The sequence below is a fragment of the Lepus europaeus genome, chromosome 6 (genome assembly GCF_033115175.1).
Source record: "Lepus europaeus isolate LE1 chromosome 6, mLepTim1.pri, whole genome shotgun sequence".
Lineage (NCBI taxonomy): Eukaryota > Metazoa > Chordata > Mammalia > Lagomorpha > Leporidae > Lepus > Lepus europaeus.
Window position 1 is genome coordinate 97,943,155 of NC_084832.1, and position 20,802 is coordinate 97,963,956.

General features: G+C 40.7%; 2 protein-coding genes across 2 annotated transcripts; one reads left to right on the forward strand and one right to left on the reverse strand.

The window, feature by feature from the left end:
* Positions 1-1,983: 1,983 nt before the first annotated feature.
* CLEC4D (C-type lectin domain family 4 member D) lies at positions 1,984-8,346 on the forward strand. The gene is made up of 5 exons (XM_062195437.1): positions 1,984-2,077; positions 4,054-4,167; positions 4,793-4,944; positions 6,205-6,320; positions 8,199-8,346. Exons 1-5 carry the CDS (start codon positions 1,984-1,986, stop codon positions 8,344-8,346), a joined length of 624 nt encoding a protein of 207 aa, XP_062051421.1.
* A 6,397-nt stretch (positions 8,347-14,743) lies between these two features.
* Positions 14,744-20,128, reverse strand: CLEC4E (C-type lectin domain family 4 member E). The gene is made up of 6 exons (XM_062195199.1): positions 20,092-20,128; positions 18,670-18,762; positions 17,518-17,607; positions 16,508-16,659; positions 15,753-15,868; positions 14,744-14,912 (listed from the first exon to the last, which is right to left on the reverse strand). The coding sequence occupies exons 1-6, from the start codon at positions 20,126-20,128 to the stop codon at positions 14,744-14,746; spliced, it is 657 nt and encodes a 218-aa protein (XP_062051183.1).
* Between the last annotated feature and the right edge of the window lie 674 nt (positions 20,129-20,802).

Genomic DNA, 20,802 nt, shown 5'->3' on the forward strand with positions numbered 1-20,802 from the left:
GACACTGTGGCAAAAAATGGCCTACATGAAAGATCTCTGTGAATGAGATCCCAGTGGAAAGAACGAGCCATCAAAGAAGGAGGTGTCATTCTCTGAAGGGAGGAGAGAACTTCCACTTTGATTATGGCCTTGTCTAAATAATGTCGGAGTTTGTGAACTCAAGAGGCTTCCATAGCCTTGGCAGCTCATGACAAGAGCCTCGGGTGATCACTGACATAATAAATAAGAGTGTCAATTGTTAAATCAACAACGGGAGTCACTGTGCACTTGCTCCCCATGTAGGACCTCTGTCCTTAATGAGTTGTTCTATGAAAATTAACAGTAAAACTAGTATTCAAACAGTACGTTATTCTTTGTGTGTATGTGTGGGTGCAAACTGTTGAAATCTTTACTTAGTATAGAGTTGATCTTCTGTATATAAAGATTATTAAAAATGAATCTTAATGAAGAATGGGATGGGAGAGGGAGTAGGAGGTGGGGTGGGAGTGGGGGTGGGAGGATGGGTATCAGGGAAGAAACATGATATTCCAAAAGCTGTACCTATGAAATTTATAATTTATTAAATAAGAGCCTTCAAAAAATAAATAAAATGTAATGTATTGGAGTGAAATGGACATTTTAAGATTTGATGATTGTTTACAGTCCTTGTCTCTTCTGTTGAGGAACAATGTTTTTCTTTTTTTCTTCATGCTATTTGTTGAACTCTTTTGCTTAGTGTAGGGTTAACTTTATAATCATTCAGTAAATTGAAAGTAGATCTTTGTAAAAATTAAGAGTGGGAATGGGAGAGGGAGAGGAAGAAGGGTTGGAGCATGGGTAGGAGGGAGAGTAGAGGGGGAAGGGTCACTATGTTCCTAAATTTGTATATATGAAATACATGACACTTGTATAACTTAAATAAAATTTTAAAAAATATAGACTGAATGCATAAATATATAAGCTAAAATCTTTCATTTATTTTATCACCCTACCATGGAAAATTTCAATAGGATCACCTTGTATAGTGGTCCTGAAAAATACCTTTTTATGAAACAATATACTGGGAGATTTTTATGTCAATAATACATAACTATGATGCATAAGTTATGCCAGTAATGTATGACCAGAATTATTTAATTGCTATATAAAATTTTATCATGTGGATTTACCATAATTTAGCCCTTCTGCTCTGGATAATACACAGGTAAGTGTTAGTTTTGGTGCTTTTTCTGTTTCCAAAAGCAATGCCATAAATATCCTTTAACACAAATGAGTTATATCTATAGGATAGATCCCTAGAATTCAAAATGTTGTGGCAAATATAATGCATCTAAAAACTGATAAATGATACTAAATTGATCCTTTTAAAGGATCATTTTTTTCTAACTTACAATCCAGCTTTCTCTAATTTGCAGTTGCAGCAGCAGTTAGGATTTATTTCCAGAGTGCGTATTTCTCCTCAACATGGCCAACACTGCATGTTTTAAATTCACTTTTAAATCAGATATGTCAAAAACAGCCACACATGTTTTGTCTACAGTCCCCTGATTGCGTGTGCTTTTATTCATTTGCTGACCATTTCTAGTCTCAGTGAATCACATTTCCAGCCTATTTCTTCCTCAGTTTTGCTTAACTACATAATTGGTTTTTAAAATTCTCTATGCAATCTGGATATTAATATTATGATAAGATTTTTCTTTTTTCTTCCATGTGTTCCCTGCCTTCTCACATTATTTGTGTCAAATACCCAAATTATCAAATATTTTATGGCTTTAGGATTTTGTATCTTACATATAAAAGACTTTCCTTTTTCAAAATTGGAAATAAAAATTTTACATTTTCTTTCTTATCTAACGTTTATTGATTGAGAGGAAATATTTGATATCTGCTCTAAATCTAAAATGATTTGGGCGCTTTCATTGTTAGCTTCCTCCTTGGTAGAAATGCCTTCCGTAGAAATTGTGGATGAGGGAGGGTGACTTATTTATTTTTCTTTTTGTCCCAATGGAAGGAAACCAGCATCCCCAGTTGATTCCGTGGGCCATTGCTGCTGTTTGCATCTCACTTTTCAGTGCCTGTTTCATTGCAAGCTGTTTGGGTAAGTTATTACATTAAGTGGAACTCACCTTGAATTATTTTCACAAACTACCTTCGAAACTTACTCTAAGCCTTTTGCTATCTTGATTTCTCCCTTATATATCAATCTTTTTTTTTTTGGACAGGCAGAGTGCATAGTGAGAGAGAGAGAGAGACAGAGAGAAAGGTCTTCCTTTTTGCTGTTGGTTCACTCTCCAATGGCCGCTGTGGCCGGCGCATTGTGCTGATCCGAAGCCAGGAGCCAGGTACTTCTTCCTGGTCTCCCATGCGGGTGCAGGGCCCAAGCACTTGGGCCATCCTCCACTGCACTCCCTGGCCATAGCAGAGAGCTGGCCTGGAAGAGGGGCAACCAGGACAGAATCCGGTGCCCCGACCAGGACTAGAACCCGGTGTGCCAGCACCGCAAGGTGGAGGATTAGCCTGTTAAGCCACGGCGCTGGCCTATATATCAATATATAATGCCTTCAGGGTCTTGAGTTTACCTCTCAAATAAATAAATGAAAAATCTTTTAAAAATGATTTATTTATTTGAAAGTCAGAGAGAGAGAGAGAGAGAGAGAGAGACAGAGACAGAGAGAGAGAGGTCTTCCATCCGCCAGTTCACTTCACTCCCCAGATGGCGGCAATGGCTGGAGCTGCGCCAATCTGAATCCATGAGCCTGGAGCCAGGAGCAAGGAGCTTCCTCTGGGTCTCTCCACACAGTTTCATTCCCAGGTGAATACACATGGAAGTACATGCTTGTGTGCTCTAGTATACATGATCCAAAATGGCTGGGGTAGTATAGTTCTCAATAGCCAGCACTGAAGAAAATGGAAATAACCACAGGAAGCAGAGGCCACAGGCTCTATCACCTCAGGCAGTAGGTCACCTGCTAACAGTGCGCACAGTGAATTACGCCTGCAGGGACCAACATGGGTAACGCTGGGCAGCAACCTGAGCAGAAGGCAGAAGCATACCCTGGGATTCCTACTACAGAAAGTTCAAAAGCAGGAAACTGCGGTTTCTATGTTTTGGATATATTTTATTAAGAGGTAAAACTGTGGAGCAAATTAGAGAGTAGTTACTTTAAAAGCCACACAACGGTTACCTTTCAAGGGCAGGGAGCGGATTCTGTGGGGGATCAGGAGGCCACTGAGGCCTTGGCGACTTGCTGTGTCCTGAGCTGGGCCTTGTTACTTGGAGAGTTGGCATTACAGTGACGGACTACGCAGAATGCATATGGTTCTCCCTTGTGGAACATTTGGTCATGCTTCAAATTAAAGATATTAGAAAAATAAATGTGTAAGGCTCATAAAACTTTGCCTAACTATCTTAATACACACACACACACAAATCGCCATTCTAACACAAATTCTTTTTTTTTCTGAACTTTTTTTGTTAACAATTTGGTTAACAGACATAAAATTTTTCAAAGCTCTGGGATCCCATGTGATGTTTTAATACATGTATACATCGTGTAATGTCCATTCAGAGTAAATATATCCATCTCCTCAAATATCTAAAGTTTCTGCTTGTGGGAAAAAATCCAAAATCCTACATTCCAGTCTTTTTTTTTTTTAGAGAGAAATAGAAAATAAAGAAATAAAATAAAAATAAAAAAGAGAGAAATACACACTATATTCTCAGTATCTGTAGTCACTATATTGTATAATGGAACCCCAAGATTTCTTCCTGTCATTTAGCTGTAACCATGTGACACAATTACAAATTCTGAGGAGAAACTATGCCTTATTAAAATCACACATCCCTAAAAGTTGCAAATCTTCCCATGTAAAACACACAAAATGAGCAATATGATACTAAAGATATTAGCTTTCAGCAAAATTCACCTGGCACCAGAACTGAACTGAATAGATAGAAAAGAGAACGTGTGGATCTTAAGGATGAAGGTAAAAGAAAGATTAGAGAAGCTGGCTCCACTCATGAATAAGCGGTTCTGTAGAGAACAGAAACCAACTGTTTTTCCTCTTCGGCAGTGACGAGTCACAACTTTCTACGCTGTAAGAGAAGCATGGGAGTGTTCAAGTTTCCAGCCTACCACAAGGAGCTCAGATGCATCAGAGAGAAATCAGAACCAAAAGGTACAGAGAGCAGAAAGCATAAGAGAATTTCTTTCTTATTTTCATATCCATTCAAATTCATTATCTGATTTAAGGAATGTCAGTAACAGGAACGACTAAAAATAACATAAAATGCTAATCCGGTAGAGGAAGGAACAGTAACTTGAGATAGAATTATTTCTCTTGACTAATTAGCTGAATCATTGGAGTATAAAACAGAATGCATTTAGGGATATTTTTGACATTCCAAACATAGAATTAATTTGCTTGTATTTTCCTTTGGTTCAGGGAAAATATCACCAGGGCAATTTCTTTTTAAAATATATAATTTTGCTGAGATGTCTTTATCTTTGTTTCATTATTCTAGCATTTGCAAAATCTCATCTGAGAGAATGGGGAAAAGGTTTGTGTTTTGGCAGATTCTTGGCCCTGTTCAGGCTTTGCTTTGGAAGCGCGGATCACGTCTTCTAAGAGAGGACTTCGTACTTTTCTGATAGGCACTATGTGGATTCGGATACCTCTGTTTAGAAGCATACTGTTTAGGATTTTCTTGGGAGGATGATTTTGGTGATCATGGTTATTCCCACAAATGTTCATATTCAGAACAGATGAGAGGATCCTTTTTAAATGATTTCCATTTCAATTTTCACCCGAGGGAGCTACTGGAACTGCTGTCCTGTTGGCTGGAGAGCCTTCCAGTCCAACTGCTACCTGCCTCTTAACGACAACAGGACGTGGACTGAGAGCGAGAGGAACTGCTCAGGGCTGGGGGCCCACCTGGCGACCATCGGCACAGAGGCTGAGCAGGTGTGTCTGGGGCTCCCACCAGTTTCTCCACTGCTTCGAATCTTCTTGCAGAGAAAGAGAAATTTCTTTGCTATCCACTCGCTCATGGGCTAAATACCTGAAATGGAACAAAGCTGAGAGCCCAAAACTGACTCCGTCCACGTTTCCCATCTGAGTGGCAGAAGCCCAAGTACTTGAGCTGTCACCTGCTGCCTTCCAGGATGCACATCAGTTGAAAGCTGTATCGGGAGCAGAGCAGGGACTCAAACCCAGGCGCTCCAATATGGGTTGCAAATGCCCCTGGTGGTGTCTTACCCACTGAGCCACGTCCTTCCTCTTCCCTTTTTCCTTATGTGACCAACTTCTGGTCTCTTCAGATTTCACTGGTGGGCTATTTCCTCCAGAAAAATAGCTGGACTGCCTCCCTACTCCACCCTCCGTCTTCTAAGTTGGAGGTACAATGGTGGTACTTACGCACAGCACAGCATTTATCTCAATTTTTATTTTATTCCAGTTTACTGTAATTGTCTCTTAATGACTCCCTCTTACCCAGTGATTTCTACCTGGTGGGAGGGCTGGGGCCACATTTTGCTCATTTTTACATCTTCAATGTCCTGTGCAGTGTCAGGCACACTGGACAGGACTTGATAAATGGTGCATGCACAAATCAATACGTGGTTAATAAAGACTGAAATAGCTTCTCAAAATAAAGTATAGGAAAAATAGTTCAGCTGCATGGTTCTAATTCTAAATACAAATCTTTCAGTAAATTCAATTCTTTAAAAGCTGAAACTTATTTCCTTATGTGAAATATTTACATAAATGTACCCAGACCTAGATTCTATGCTTGTCTTGGTGAACAGAGCTTCCTTGAGAATTTTCTCTCCTTGGCTTTGCAACCTATAAATTCACTGATTCTAAATAAAATGGAATTAATGCTTTAATGAAGTACACAAACAAGAAGGCAAATTAAAAAAAACAAAACTGTCTAAAAAATAACCACACTGTTAAGCATTGTGCTAAGAGGGTTGAGAGTAGTATCCCAATCTTTAAAGTAACTCTATGAAATAGCAGAGTTATCCTTTTTGGAGATGAGAAAGCTAGGAGTTTGGTGTGATTAAAGCACTTACTAACATTACAAGAAGGATTTGAAAGAGATCTATCTGAAGCCAAAGGTTTTGTGCTTAGCCTGTTATCTATTTGATGTATTTTCTTTTTCTCCAGCATGTCATTAGCTGATAAGTGTAAACATATTCATAAAAATTTATGGTTTTTGTGCAGAACTTTATTACTCCATTTTTGGACAGACAATATTCATATTTCCTGGGACTTACTGATGAGAAGACTGAAGGTCAATGGTGCTGGGTAGACCAGACACCATTTAACCCACACATGACGTGAGTATCTTGACTGGGCCAGGGGGTTTTATAGGCAAAGGTGAGAAGAAGGTGGCAAGATTCTGTACTGGGGGACTGGCGCTGTGGCGTAGCGGATAAAGCTGCCACCTGCTGTGCCAGCAATTCCATATGGGCGCCGGTTCAAGTCCTGATGCTCCACTTCCAGTCCAGCTCTCTGCTATGGCCTGGGAAAGCAGTAGAAGATGGCCCAGATGCTTGGGCCCCTGTACCCGCTTGGGAGACCCGGAAGAAGCTCCTGGCTCCTGACTTCAGATCGGCACAGCTCCGGTCATTGCAGCCATCTGGGGAGAGAATCAGGGGACGGAAGATTCTTTCTCTCAGCCTTTGCCTCTCTGTAACTCTTCCTTTCATTAAATAAATAAATCTTTTAAAAAAAGAATCTGTTTTGGGGTGAGATACCCTGATGTAAAATATTTTCTGGGACTAGACTACTATGTGTTGAGTAACCTCCATAAGCTGTGTCCCAGTTGCAGAATGATCCTATGACATTAATGAAATTTTCAGTATTATTTGTACAATATCAATGAACAAATGAAGAGTGTGGGAATTATGCAATGTTTTTTACCTTAGGCTTGATGTTTGGATAAGCTACATGATAAGAGACAAAAAATGTTTTTGAAAGAGATATAACGTTGTCATTTTCCTCCATGGAACCAGCATTTTCTAATATAAATATATAGCCATATGCAATTAAAAATGTTCTAGTAGCCACATTAAGAAAAAAAGAAGCAAATTAAATTCATTGTAATATTGTATCCATAATTAATAATTGTGACCAGCATTGTGGCATAGTGGGGTAAACCATTGTTTGTGATGCCAGTATCCCATATGTGAGTACTGGTTCAAGTCCTAGCTGCTCCACTTCCAATCCAGCTTCCTGCTAATGTGCCTGGGAGGGCAGGGGAAGATGGTCCAAGTATGTAGACCCCTGCAACCCCTGTAGGAGACCAGGATGGAGTTCCTGGTCTCTGGCTTTGGTCTGGCCCAGCTCTAGCTATTATGGACATTTGGGGAGTGAACTGTTTTTTTCCCTTTTCTCCATTGCTCTGCCTTTCAAATAAATAAATCTCAAAAAATTAATAATGTATTTAATACAACACTTACAAATAGGACTTGAATATATAATCAATATATAATAATTATTGAGATATTTTGCATCCTTTTTTGGTATTAAGTCTTCAAAATATAGTATGCACTAAATACCCAAAGCACTAGAGAAGCCACATTTCAAGTGCCCAATAGTTACATGTGGCCAATGCCTATTGCATTGAGCAGGCTAGCCTATATCATTCACCAGAGGCATTTTCTTTGGATTGTCTTTTTTTTTATGTTTTGACAGGCAGAGTGGACAGTGAGAGAGAGAGAGACAGAGAGAAAGGTCTTCCTTTTGCCGTTGGTTCACCCTCCAATGGCCGCTGCGGCTGGTGTGCTGCGGCTGGCGCACTGCACTGATCCGAAGGCAGAAGCCAGGTGCTTCCTCCTGGTCTCCCATGGGGTGCAGGGCCCAAACACTCCTGGGCCACAGCAGAGAGCTGGCCTGGAAGAGGGGCAACCGGGACAGAATCTGGCACCACGACCGGGATTAGAACCCGGTGTGCAGGCGCCGCAAGGCGGAGGATTAGCCCAGTGAGCTGCGGCGCCGGCTGGATTGTCTTTAGATGTCTATATCTATTCAAGAGGTCCTCAAAAAACTTCATGGAAAGGACATATTATGAAAAACTGTGAATTTCAAATTTTTTCACCAAAATTCACTCATTGTTTAATTCCATTTCCTGCAAACTTTTGGAGTTCCTCTAAATCTATATTTATACCTGTACCTATTTATCCTATGTCTATTTCTCTATATTTTTCTTTCAGATTCTGGCATAAGAAAAAACCCAGCGACTCCCAAGAAAAAAACTGTGTTATCCTTGTTAATGATCAAGATAAATGGGCCTGGAGTGATTTTCCTTGTAACTTTGAGACAAGTAGGATTTGTAAGATACCTGGAATGGCATTCAGCTAGAAACCTGTGAAATGAGCGTTCCAAGGGAGACAGCAAAGAACCAATTTCTTCAGTGCAGAATGCACATTATTGGGAAAAACCTACTGGGTCTCAGAGCATTTTCAGTCATGATGGTGTCATTTATTTCTGTTCAGTTCATCAAGATAATGTGTGTGCACCAATGTGTTTTCAAACATGTGGGTTGTATGGTGTTTTGGAAGGAATCATCTTTTTCGTGAGAAAAAATTTTCATTATTTTTGCTTTCTTATGGGGTTTGAAGGTATTTCCTTTGCAGTTGGTGTGCCTTGATTTCATATCTTCACAGAATGGCTTAAAAACAAGACTTTTTGGTCATTATTCTGCTCAGAATCTTATCTACTAAAACATAAAGATGGGATGTATTCTGACTGATAGTGGCAAATAATTTTTTAATGCAAATATGAAAGTGTTTTAAAGTTTTTAATTGACATTTTTACTGTCTGATGCTTCATTTTTAGACTTTTTAGTAGCATCAGACCTTACACAGACATTCTGTGAGCAAAATTTTCCAGAACAGCAGTACGGAACAGATCTAAAGTATGTGATTGCACAAGTAGACAAAGAAAGCCCGTATACCTTTTAAAAATTTTACTTCTTATCTTTTCAGAACAGTGAGTTGTAAGCTACGTTGAGTGATAAAGTTTCTTTCAGAACACCTTAACTGAATTTCTTCAACGCTATAGCCAAGGGAGCAAAGGCCTTCTGAAACTGAAGGACCCCTGTTCATAGTGCTGGTTTATGATAGTCCAGGAGTATAGCCAGCTCACCCTTCATTAAAGATGAACTATATTCCAGTTAGTATAACAGAAAAGTTACTTGGAGTAACTTGGCCTCTGTACTTGGCTGAGATAAATAATATTTAATTATTTGAAGTTCCATTTTATTAATGTTTTCATTTAGCTTGAATTAGATTTAGATTTTTAACCTATTTATAAATCATTTGTTAAAATGCTCTTTGGAGCTATTCAGCTGTAGTTTAAAGTAGCAAGAGTGTTACTTTTTTGATGATCTGAAATTATATTTTCCTGATGTATGCAGTGTTGTATATCAATCACATCTGACTTCAACAGAATATGGTGGTCTTTCTTAAAATTTTTAATCGGCTGATCTGTCTTAGATCTCAACTGAAAACTTTTAAGCAGCAAATTTTTAATCTAACTTCTGTACCACTCGTTTAAAAGAATTATTTTGTATATTAGTTATTGTTTTTCTGGTTTGGAATATTGATATTTGGTTATTTGTGGTCACAACTGTGGATGTCTACATTAAAGCTGATTCTTGTAGCTGAAGTGGTGCTAAGTAACTTTAATTGTATTTGACATCTTCATTAAATTATATAATATAAAATATGTTGGGGCCAGTGCTGTGGCTTAGTAGGCTAAGCCACTGCCTGTGGCGCTGGCATCTAATAAGGGCGCCAGTTTGTGTCCCAGCTGCTCCTCTTCCAATCCAGCTCCCTGATAATGGCTTTGGAGGGCGGTAGAGGATGGCCCAGGTGCTTGGGCCCCTGCATCCACATTGGAAACCCAGAAGACGTTTCTGGTTCCTGGCTTCAGATCGTCCCAGCTCTGGCCATTGCTGCCATTTTGGGGGTGAGCCAGCAGATGGAAGACCTTTCTGTCTCTCCCTCTCTCTCTGTGACTCTGCTTCTCAAATTAAAAAAATTTTTAAAAAGAGAGAGAGAAAAAAATCTCTTGTAGTAACCATATGTGGATGCTAATGAGTTTTGTATAGTTACTACTATTCATTTTTAATTTGTATAAAATTTTATATAAGTAGAGATTCGGTTGTCAATAAAATGTGAGCTCTTTGTGAATTTATGTGTTTATGGCTACGTTTGTATCTGTAGATTTTGTCTCCAACTGCTGATCCTCTTTCTCTGCCTGCATGGCCACCACCACATAACAATCTACCATCTCTCTCCTCTGGATTATTGCAACGGCTTTTGGTCTCCCTGTGGCCACCCTGAGATCCTTTTAGTCTGTTCCCAACTCTACGGCAACTCTCTTCTTCACAGTGATAATAGTTTCATAAAAATAAGGCTAGTTAATATAAAAAAAAAAGAGGCTTATTTATAGTTTTGGAACTTGAGAGTCCAAGATCAGACAATCCCATCTGTTTACCTCCAGTGAGGGGTTTTCCAGCATCATGGCAGGAGTGTGAGTGAGAGGGAGCCAGCAATCATATGATGAACTAAGAAGCAAGAGGAGCCACAGGCCAGGCTTACAGCTGGGTGTGTGTGTGTGTGTGTGTACCAACTGCAGTCCCATGAAAACTACGGTGATCTCCCAAGGGCAGAGCCCCCAGTGACCTAGTTAGCTTCCATTAGGACCCACATTAAAGGCTCCCCCACCCAGCAACATTTCACACTGGAGATCAAGCTCCTGGTACGTGACATTACAGGGGACACATTTAAACCACATTCAAATCATAGTAATTATTTATTAAAATTAATAGACCTTCTGGGACCGGTGCTGTGGCCTAACAGGTAAAGCCACCACCTACAGTGCCAGCATCCCATATGGGCGCCAATTCGAGTCCCGTCTGCTCCACTTCCAGTCCAGCTCTCTGCTATGGCCTGGGAAAGCAGTAGAAGATGGCCCAAGTCCTTGGACCTCTGCACCCGTGTGGGATACCAGGAAGAAACTCCTGGATTCTGGCTTCATATCGGTGCAGCTCCGGCCATTGTGGCCATCTGGGGAGTGAACCAGTGGATGGAAGACCTCTCTCTCTCTCTCTTTCTGTAACTCTGACTTTCAAGTAAATAAATAAATCTTTAAAAAATTAATAAACCTAATATAAAACACTTAACAAATAAGCATGAAAGGAATTTTCTACGAGCTATCTACCCTAAACCCATAGCAACTATTATACTGAATGATAAATCATTAGAAGTGCTTTTTTCAAATCAAGAACAAAACAAGGTGCTCACTATAACAGCTTTTTTTTTTTTTTTGGACAGGCAGAGTGGACAGTGAGAGAGAGAGACAGAGAGAAAGGTCTTCCTTTTTCTGTTGGTTTACCCCTCCAATAGCTGCGCTGATCTGAAGCCAGGAGCCAAGTGCTTCTCCTGGTCTCCCATGCGGGTGCAGGGCCCAAGGACCTGGGCCATCCTCCACTGCCCTCTTGGGCCACAGCAGAGAGCTAGACTGGAAGAGGAGCAATCGGGACAGAATCCGGCGCCCCAACCGGGACTGTGCCGGCGCCACAGGCAGAGGATTAGCCTGTTGAGCCACGGCACCGGCCCATAACGGCTATTTTTAAAATTTATTTTAAATATTTATTTATTTATTTGAGAGTTACAAACAGAACAGAGAGAGGAAGAGAGAGAGGTTTTCCATTTGCTGGTTCACTCCCCAAATGGCTGCAATGGCTGGAACTGGGCCTATCTGAAGCCAGAAGCTTCCTCCAGGTCTCCCACATAGATGTAGGGGCCCAAGCACTTGGGCCATCTTCTACTGCTTTCCCAGGCCATAAGCAAATACCTGGATTGGAAGAGGAGCAGCCAGGACAGCAACCAGCACACACATAGAACAGCTTTTAAGCAACAATACGTTAGTGGTCTTAGCTAGCTCAGTATGAATAAAGGGCTAAGAAAGTAGAACAAAGCTATCATTACTTATTTCTTTTTTAAAGATTTATTTACTTATTTGAAAGGCAGAATTACAGATAGGCAGAGGCAGAGATCTTCCATCTGCTGGTTCACTCCCCAGATGGCCAGCAATGACTGGAGCTGTGTCAATCTGAAGCCAGGAGCTAGGAGCCTCCTCCTGGGTCTACCTCTGGGTCTTCCCACATGGGTGCAGGGGCCCAAGGACTTGGGCCATCTTCTACTGCTTTCCCAGGCCATAGCAGAGAGCTGGACTGGAAGTGGAGCAGCAGGGACTCGAATCCGTGCCCATATGGGATGCCGGCACCACAGGCAGCGGCCTCATCTGCTACGCTACAGAGCTGGCCCCAGCCACCACTATTTCTAGACAAGAACTATCCAAAAGGAAATAATGCAAGTCAGAAACATGAGCCATGTGTGTTTAAATTTTCCAGTTACCACATCAAGAAATCAAAATTAATTCTAATGACTTATTTTATTTAAATCAGCGCATCCCAATTATTATCATTTTATCATGTAAACAACATGGAATTATTAGTGGCATATTTTACATTCTTTTTCAAATTAAATTATAAAAAAACTGTGACATATTTTACATTTACAGCATAACTTAATTAGATAATGTTAAATAAACTCCTGTGGCTAGTCACTACTGTACAAGATAGCTCAGTTACGTAAGGAAGCTACAAAATTCACAGAAGGGTAGGTATTTGGTGCAGTGGTTAAGACACAACTTGGAACACCCACAACTCAAATCCAAGTCCGTGGCTTGAAACCATGGCTTCGCTCTTGATTCTAGCTAACTGCTACTGCAGGTGCTGTGAGGCAGCAGGTGATGGTTTGTATAGTTGTCCCCCTGCCATGGGAGACCCTGAGTTTCTGGCTCCTGGCTTTGGCCTTGTCCAGTCTTGACTGTTGCTGCCATTTGGGGAGTGAACCAGGAGATGGGATATCTCTGTATGTTTGTGTCTTTATCTCTCTCTCTTCCTTTCAAATAGTAAAATACATATTTTTTAATTCATGGAAAATAGAATGAAAAGACAATGAACACTTCTCATGAACTTTTTGAAGTTCTCTAGTCTAGAAAAAAAGGTTCGGCCACCCTTACTCTCCCTCACCCTTACAAGGTCTCACTCAGCTGGGGCTATCCTACCATCTTACTCAGGAAGTTGTGAGGGAGAAAAAATAATATATATATTTAAACATTTATTTATTTATTTGAAAGTCAGAGTTACACAGAGACAGAGAGAGAGAGAAAGAGAGAGAGAGAGAGAGATCTTCTATCCAGTGGTTCACTCCTCAAGTGGCCACAATGGCCGGAGCTGAGCCCATCTGAAGCCAGGAACCATGAGCTACCTTTGGGTCTTCCCATGTGGGTGCAGGGGCCCAAGGACTTAGGCCATCTTCTACTGATTTCCCAGGCCATGGCAGAGAACTGGATCAGAAGTGGAGCAGTCAGGACTTGAACTGGTGTCCATATGGGATGCTGGTGCTGCAGGCAGCAGCTTTACCCGCTACGCCACAGCACCAGCCCCAATATATTTTCTTTTCAGTTTCAAGATACGTGGCTGATACCCACCTAACCAAAGACAAATTAGTAAGATAAAGGCATACAGGCTTATTTAATACCAAGTTTTATTTAACACCAAAGCCTTTAAGAATGAAGACCCCAGGCCAAACATGTGGCACAATGGTTAAGTCAACACTTGCGTTACCCACGTTCCTTATCATAGTGCCTGACTCAAGTCCTGGTTCAGCTCCCAATTCCAGTTCCCTGCTAATTCACATCCTGGGAGGTAGCAGTTGATGGTACAAGTATTGGGTCCCTGACAAGGAAACCCAGATTGAGTTCTGGGCCCTGGCCTAACCCTGGCTGTTGTGGGTATTTGGGGAATGAATCTCTCTCCAGCTATTTCTGTCTCCCTGTATCTGTTTTTAAAATAATTTAAAATAAATAAATAAATAAAGACACAAAGAAATAGGGAAATCCATTTATATTTTAAGTTAAACCTGACAGTTGTGGAAAACATGATTGGACAAAGGATATGATGTAATGGGGAGAAACTTGGGGGAGCTTACAAGGATTTGTTCAGATTCTTCTTCATCTTCCTATGTGCTCTTCCTCCCCCAGGGACAGAGGAGGACACCTGCCCCATGACCATTCTCAAGGGAGCAAATTACTTCGTAAATTCTGAGAAAAGAATCTGAAACTAATGTGGAGAAAATATACTTCAGTCAGTATCATGAATTCCAGCATTGAAGACAGTTTACTTTTATGAACATCAAATTAATAAATAATTATTTTAGAAATATGTATTTATTTATTTATTTGAAAGTTAGAGTTATAGAGAGAGGGAGACGGAGAGGGAGGGGGGGGGGAGAGAGAGAGAGAGAGAGAGAGGGAGAGAGAGAGAGAGAGAAAGATCCTCCATCAGCTGGTTTCCTCCCCAGATAGTGGCAATGGACAGATCTGGGCCAGACTGAAGCCAGGATCCAGGAGTTTCTTCCTGGTCTCCCACCATGGGGCTAGGATCCCAAGCATTTGAGTCATCTTCCTTTGTTTTTCCCAGGTCATTAGCAGGAAGCTGCACTGGAAGTGGAGCAGCTGGGACATGAACTGTTATGCCTATGGTGCCAATGTCACACCAACCTCCAGAGTAACAGTTAATTATGAAGTCCTTATCAAATGCACTGCACATCTCCAAGTTTTGGGATTGTGGATGTGGTCATGTTCTTGTTGTTCCACATTTAAGTCGTGCCTCCTGTTCTTAGAGATTTCCTTTGTTCAAGTTATTTATTTGTGGCATTTCACAAATACGAAACATATTGAAGAAACATGGTACATCATTCCAGTTTTTCTTTGGATTTGCAGAATCCCTTATGGTGGCACAATCCTCCAGGGTAACTATGTTGTTGGGTTCCCCTACATCCCAGAAGCTGAGAAAGAGAAGAGATTTTATATCCTGTTAAGAGGAAATAAATAACCCAATATAATCACCAAGTCACAGATGGACCCAGAGTGCTCAGTGGTGGGAATAACGGATCTCCTGATGGAGTTGTCTCCTTTGTACACAAGTCATGTGTGGTTCTCCATGTTCATTGTGTTGATCGAGGGGCACCCTTCAAGTGTGTCACAGGGCTGTAGTGAACAACTTATCTAAAGCATTGCAGCCCAGTCTGTACTCCTACTGATGATTAGCTGTGTAAGTCATCGCTTGACCTTTGGTTTCCTCAAATATCAGATGAGCATAAATAATATTGATGTGTCTTTGAGAAGGGTAATTTATGTGAGGTGAAATAATGAATGCAAAATGTTTGAACACCCATAAATTCTGTGTTCTAATGGTGTGAAGCCACCATTGAGGAGAAAAGAGACATTACTGTAGGATTCCCACTTTCACACCCTAAGAATCTGATGTTTTTCTCAAATCACCATTTTTCCCTCATTTACTACAATTTGGAGGCATGGGGCTCTAGATTCCACTCTTTGCCTCTTCTGCATTTTCAATGGATGATTCTTGAATTCTAACCCCCTTCTCATTTCCATCTGTTATTTTTCTTTGCTCTTGCCACAGCCCCGGGAAATTGGAGGAAGATGTAATTGTGCTCCTCTTGTCTCTTCTGTAACAGCTGTTCCCCTTCCTGCACCTGCTACCACCAAGGACGCGCCTGAGTGCATCCCATGTAGCAGAAGGAGGTTTTGAGAACTCCCCTCGACAGTGGTCTACCTTTAGGACTTGGGATGGCATGGAAATTCCCCTTGAGGAAGGAAGTTACCTCAGCGATTCCATAAAAGGTGTGCCGTCTACCCATTGCCACTGACCCTCAGTCACCTGGTCCGTCAGCCCAATGAAAAACTCTTTCTTTCTAGGTTTTGTGTGGGCAAGGAATTCCTATAGAAAAATAAGAGACCAAGTAGTTCAATTCTGGACAAAGGTAAAAAGTAATGGCTATTAAAAGAGGTAAGGTAGGATTGAGACTAGAGACAATAAATAAGTACACCTGAAAGGTGAAGTCATTAAGGATCATATCCTACTTTTTCTTATTCTGGTAAAATATACTTAACATAAAATTAGAGTAACACAAAAATTAACCTTTACCAGAGAAGGGGATTCTTGATTAAAAGTTTATCTAAGGTTAGAGGAGGCCACATCTACTGTACATATCTAGCACAAAATATTACTAATTACAGCTTAGAGATAATGCACACTTCGTGCTTGCTGTGTTTCATATATTTTCATAAACACAGCAGCCTCTCTAAAATGAGTGTTCAGCCTTCTGTTCCCTCCTCTGCTAACTCCATCAGTTAATGAAGGAGCTCCACTTGGAAGTTACTTTTTTCTTAGCTTCTCCTAGTAATGATAACAAAGCTAGAGTAGGTAACGACTTACAGAAATAGTAGGAACAGCATGCCCTCCGTACATTCATTTTACAAGGAGTCATTGAGAGGCTAATCTGCATGGGTGTGAGAAAAGGGGTGGAGCCCACAGAGACTGTTGTGCTAACACTGGAGGGGCGTGCACGCCAACTACCTGCTCCTCCTGTGTGTTGATGACCACCAGGTGGGCGCCCACATTTGAACAGCTTTTTGAACTTGATACCCAGGGCATGGTGTCAGTAGAAAAGAAGTAGCAGCTGGACTGAAAATATTTCCAGTTCAACGGACAGCAGTTCTTGACTGAACCTAGGAGGAAAGAAGTTTCAGTGAGTGTCCCAGGTAAACTAAGAAAAGAGAAAGCTCCATCTGAACCCATGCAGTTCATCATCCCCAGATTCCAAGATTCCTATCTTAGAAGCCCTTGTTCATATCCCATATGTTACTATCTAAGACGTTAGATGAATCCAATAGCAATAAACTTAAATAGGAATTTTCTTGTCTTTTCAACATAATCCTAATTTTCTAGATGTCAGTATCAGTAAATGCAACCATATATGCAATCTGCCTTGGTCATACTACTGCTATGTAATCCTATTACTAATTTCATAGAGTGAAGAATTTCAGCCTTTTAAGCTTTTTAAATATAGTCAGATCTCTCTCAGTTCAGTGGTGGGGATATGATATCAGAGAACGAAGCCACTTTCCCAGCGCCATGCAGCATTCTGCTGACACGGAGCAGGACAACATGTAAGGACATTGGGAGTATATTTCTTCAGTTCTTTCCAAATTCCTTACTCCATATGTTTTTTCTTCCTTCATCTCATTTTGGAAGTAGGCGGGTTTTTTTTTTTTTTTTAAGTATACTCCTGGGAATAATAACTTCTGTTTTTAGGCTTGATGTGAAGGCACACATCTCAGGTTTATTCTGAAAGTTTATTGTAATGTCCTCAACATTTCATGCCTCAATTTTCACTTCATTTCCAAAGTTTTATTCCTGAACTTTTATCGACTCCTCACATTCTCTTGCAGCACAGGAGGATTTTACATTTTGTTTTTGAAAAATAAGATACGGCACCACTATATTTCCCTTGTCCAAAAGTCAATGTAGATGCCTAAAAATATTGATGTCTAAGTGCAGATGTTCAACTCTGAGGACTGTTATACCTAATCCATCATTGTAGCAGGACAGCTGTGTGATGTTTTCATGTGGCTGGATCTTTCTCGCATCACAGGTAAGAAAAACACGATAAATCACTGTAAGGAAAGGGGCACAGGGCACGTTTATGATTCATTTCTTTCTTTTTTTTTTTTTTGACAGGCAAAGTGGACAAATAAAAAAATAAATCCAAATAAATAAATAAATCTTTTTTTTTTTTTTTTTGACAGGCAGAGTGGGCAGTGAGAGAGAGAGACAGAGAGAAAGGTCTTCCTTTGCCGTTGGTTCACCCTCCAATGGCCGCCGCGGTTGGCGCACTGTGACCAGCGCACCGCGCTGATCCGATGGCAGGAGCCAGGTGCTTCTCCTGGTCTCCCATGGGGTGCAGGACCCAAGCACTTGGGCCATCCTCCACTGCACTCCCTGGCCACAGCAGAGAGCTGGCCTGGAAGAGGGGCAACCGGGACACAATCCGGCGCCCCGACCGGGACTAGAACCCTGTGTGCCGGCGCCGCAAGGCGGAGGATTAGCCTATTGAGCCGCGGCACCAGCCTATGATTCATTTCTAATGAAAACAATGAGTTTGCTCCCTTTTGTATTCGTAAAGGAAGTACCAATAGCTCTCACGATAGCCTCTTACTGTCCACCTTTCCTTCCACATGCACAGGCACTGGGACTCAATTACTCCAGGAAAGGAGCAAATTCAAATTTCATGGTTTTCCTGATTTATAAAGAAGAATATAATTTATTTCATATCTAAAGGACCAGAGAGAACAAATACATTTGTGCTCCTTGTGCCACCTCTAGCCCTCTTTATTCTTCTTTCTAAAATGTAGTGAGCTGTATCTCTGATCTTAAACAGTGAGTCAAGCTTCAAGTTAGTATCCTATAGAGGTTAATGCTAGTGATAGGGGTCCAAAGGGGAGGTCTTAAAACCACAGAGGAGACGAAAAATGTCTATCATGAAAAATGTGTCAAAAGCCACTGAAATTTACTGATCATTCTGCACTAGTTGTGGTGTCTGGCTTGAGGGATAGCCTAGATAGAAAGAGTGAAACTGGAAGACTCTATAGGAGTAGAGAGCCTATAGGAAGCAAGGAAGAGTTTACTACAAATATTCACTAGGGAGAACCACGTTGAATTTGATCTTTAGAACCCACCCACACATCTGATGATAAAACAGCCACTTAGCAGGAGAATGGAGATGGCAGCAACGGTCCGAAAGAATGCTTGAGAAGAGAAGCATCCTCTCTCTGTAGAAAGAAAAGACGACAAACACGGTCAGTCTTCCCTACGCAACTTGCAAAGCAGATACAAGATTTTTACTCAGGTACTTATTTCCTTCCACTTGCATTGAGTCATTGTATTGAGTAATACACTTACTGTATTGAGTAATACGATTACCGTATTGAGTAATTCCCAAATTTCAGCATGCATCAGAATCACTTGGAGGCTTGCGGAACCGCAGGTTGCTGAGCCTCACCTCCAGAGTTAACAATTCGATAGAGCTGATATGGAACCACCAAGTTTCAGGGGGCTACCGAAGCTGCTGATCCGAGGACTGTGCTCTAAGAACCACTGGTACCCCTCGCTAATTTTAAGACTCTGACTCATGAACTCCGTTAAAGAATTTTTGATTTCTAAGTCTTCCAGCTAAAAAAATAATTTCATATTTTAAGGCTTTTCTCCTTCTTTCACTATCATTTTCTTTTCTTTCTTCCCCTTCTCTTCTTTTTTGGTCTTTCTTTTTCTTAGTGTCATATTTTCCAAGTTCTTTGCAAATACAAATTAGTCAGATAAAACCTCAGCAATAATCTAGTCATTTCTTTCCTCTTCCCAATACATATTTTATGGACAAAGTAAGTCCCAGAGAAGTGAACTGCCGTGCCCAAAGGAACACCACGTAATGCAGAAAGGTAGAAATAGCAGTTTGGTAGCTCATTTAAGTCAAGTGTAGCAAGCTTCCAGTTTAACATAGAATATTCTCTTTTCACTTGTTGAATATTATGATTAGTCATGAATTAAGCCTGTGAATACAAAATTGTGTCTACAAAAACTGATGCAAGGAAGAGAGGGGAGGGAGGGAGGGAGTTTGGGGGGAGGGTAGGAGGGAGGGAGGTGTGGTTGTCTTCTTGGTACTGTACCTATGGAATGCATGAGCTCTCTTCACTTTACATTAATAAAAATAAAAAAGGATAAAAATTCAAATATCTGTATCCAACTTTGTATATGCAAATCAAATAGCTGTTTGGTTTACTTGCAGGTGCAATCCACCAACTTCTAATTGAAAACCAGTCTCATAAATCTGAAGAAATCCTTCTAATACTTATGAAATTGTATTGGAAAAGGAAAGTTTTTAAGATGATAAATCTGTGGGAAATATATTTATTAAAATCCATTGCAGTTTGAGTTAAAAAAAAGTCTTCTGATCTCTCTCTGTCTCTCTGTCTCTGTCTCTCTCTCTCCCCCTTCTTCTTCTCCCTCCCACCTCACTGAATTCTTTTCTATTGTCCAACCCTCCCTATATTTATAGCTGGTATCAAAAGGATACGCAGAAGAAAAAATAGAGGTGCAAATTGTACCTGTGCACTTCAGTACAGATGATTTGGGTGAGTCCATTATTTCTCTCCCTCTCTGCTTCTCCCTCTATTTCCAGTTCCTGAGTCCAGGAGTGTCGTGTTGGGAAGATTCAGAAAAAATGAATCTGGAAAGGTCAACACTTAATCCGTTTCTAGGTCCAAGTCCAAGAGACATAAGAATATTAACTTGTCCCGTGGCTGTGCCTTCAAGTCAGGATTTCCTTTCTTGCATAAGGAAGACAAGGGAGTTTACTGAGCAACATTTCAGTTCTTTTCTCTACAGAAAACAAACAAAAAAAAATTGAGGAAATGATGAAACTGCAAGTACCAACACAAATAGGCAGACCACGGGAAAATATGAGAGGCTTTAAAAACACTGGTTTTGTTTTGGTGGATAAAATGTTTCTGTTTTTTCAAGACCTAACATCCTGCATTTGCCCTTGACTGTGGAGCCCACCCTGCTCTCCCAACATAACTGTGACATGTACAATCCATACATTCATTAGCAGAAAGCAAACAACCCTCAGCACATAGCTGAGCAAATAGTGTATATGTTTATGATTTAGCAATGCAAAATTTTAAAATATTTTTACTAATTTAGTTCCATTTTATTTAAAAGGAAGAGAGAGAGAGAGAAAGAGAGAAAATTAGAGGGAGAGAGAGAGGGGCCTTCCATCCACTGGTTCACTCCCCAAATGCCTCAATAATCAAGGC

What these genes read in the sequence shown, in the direction of transcription:
- CLEC4E (XM_062195199.1), bottom strand. Translation starts at nt 20,128, where the DNA reads ATGGACTCACCCAAATCATCTGTACTGAAGTGCACAG. An exon ending in TTTTATCATCAGATGTGTGG is followed by an intron (nt 17,608 to 18,669) that starts GTGGGTTCTAAA and finishes CTTTCCTTACAG; the next exon opens with TGATTTATCGTGTTTTTCTT. An exon ending in CCTTTTATGGAATCGCTGAG is followed by an intron (nt 14,913 to 15,752) that starts GTAACTTCCTTC and finishes TCTCTTTCTCAG; the next exon opens with CTTCTGGGATGTAGGGGAAC.
- CLEC4D (XM_062195437.1), top strand. Translation starts at nt 1,984, where the DNA reads ATGGAAGGAAACCAGCATCCCCAGTTGATTCCGTGGGCCATTGCTGCT. An exon ending in TTTCATTGCAAGCTGTTTGG is followed by an intron (nt 2,078 to 4,053) that starts GTAAGTTATTAC and finishes CCTCTTCGGCAG; the next exon opens with TGACGAGTCACAACTTTCTA. An exon ending in AGAACCAAAAGGTACAGAGA is followed by an intron (nt 4,168 to 4,792) that starts GCAGAAAGCATA and finishes TTTTCACCCGAG; the next exon opens with GGAGCTACTGGAACTGCTGT.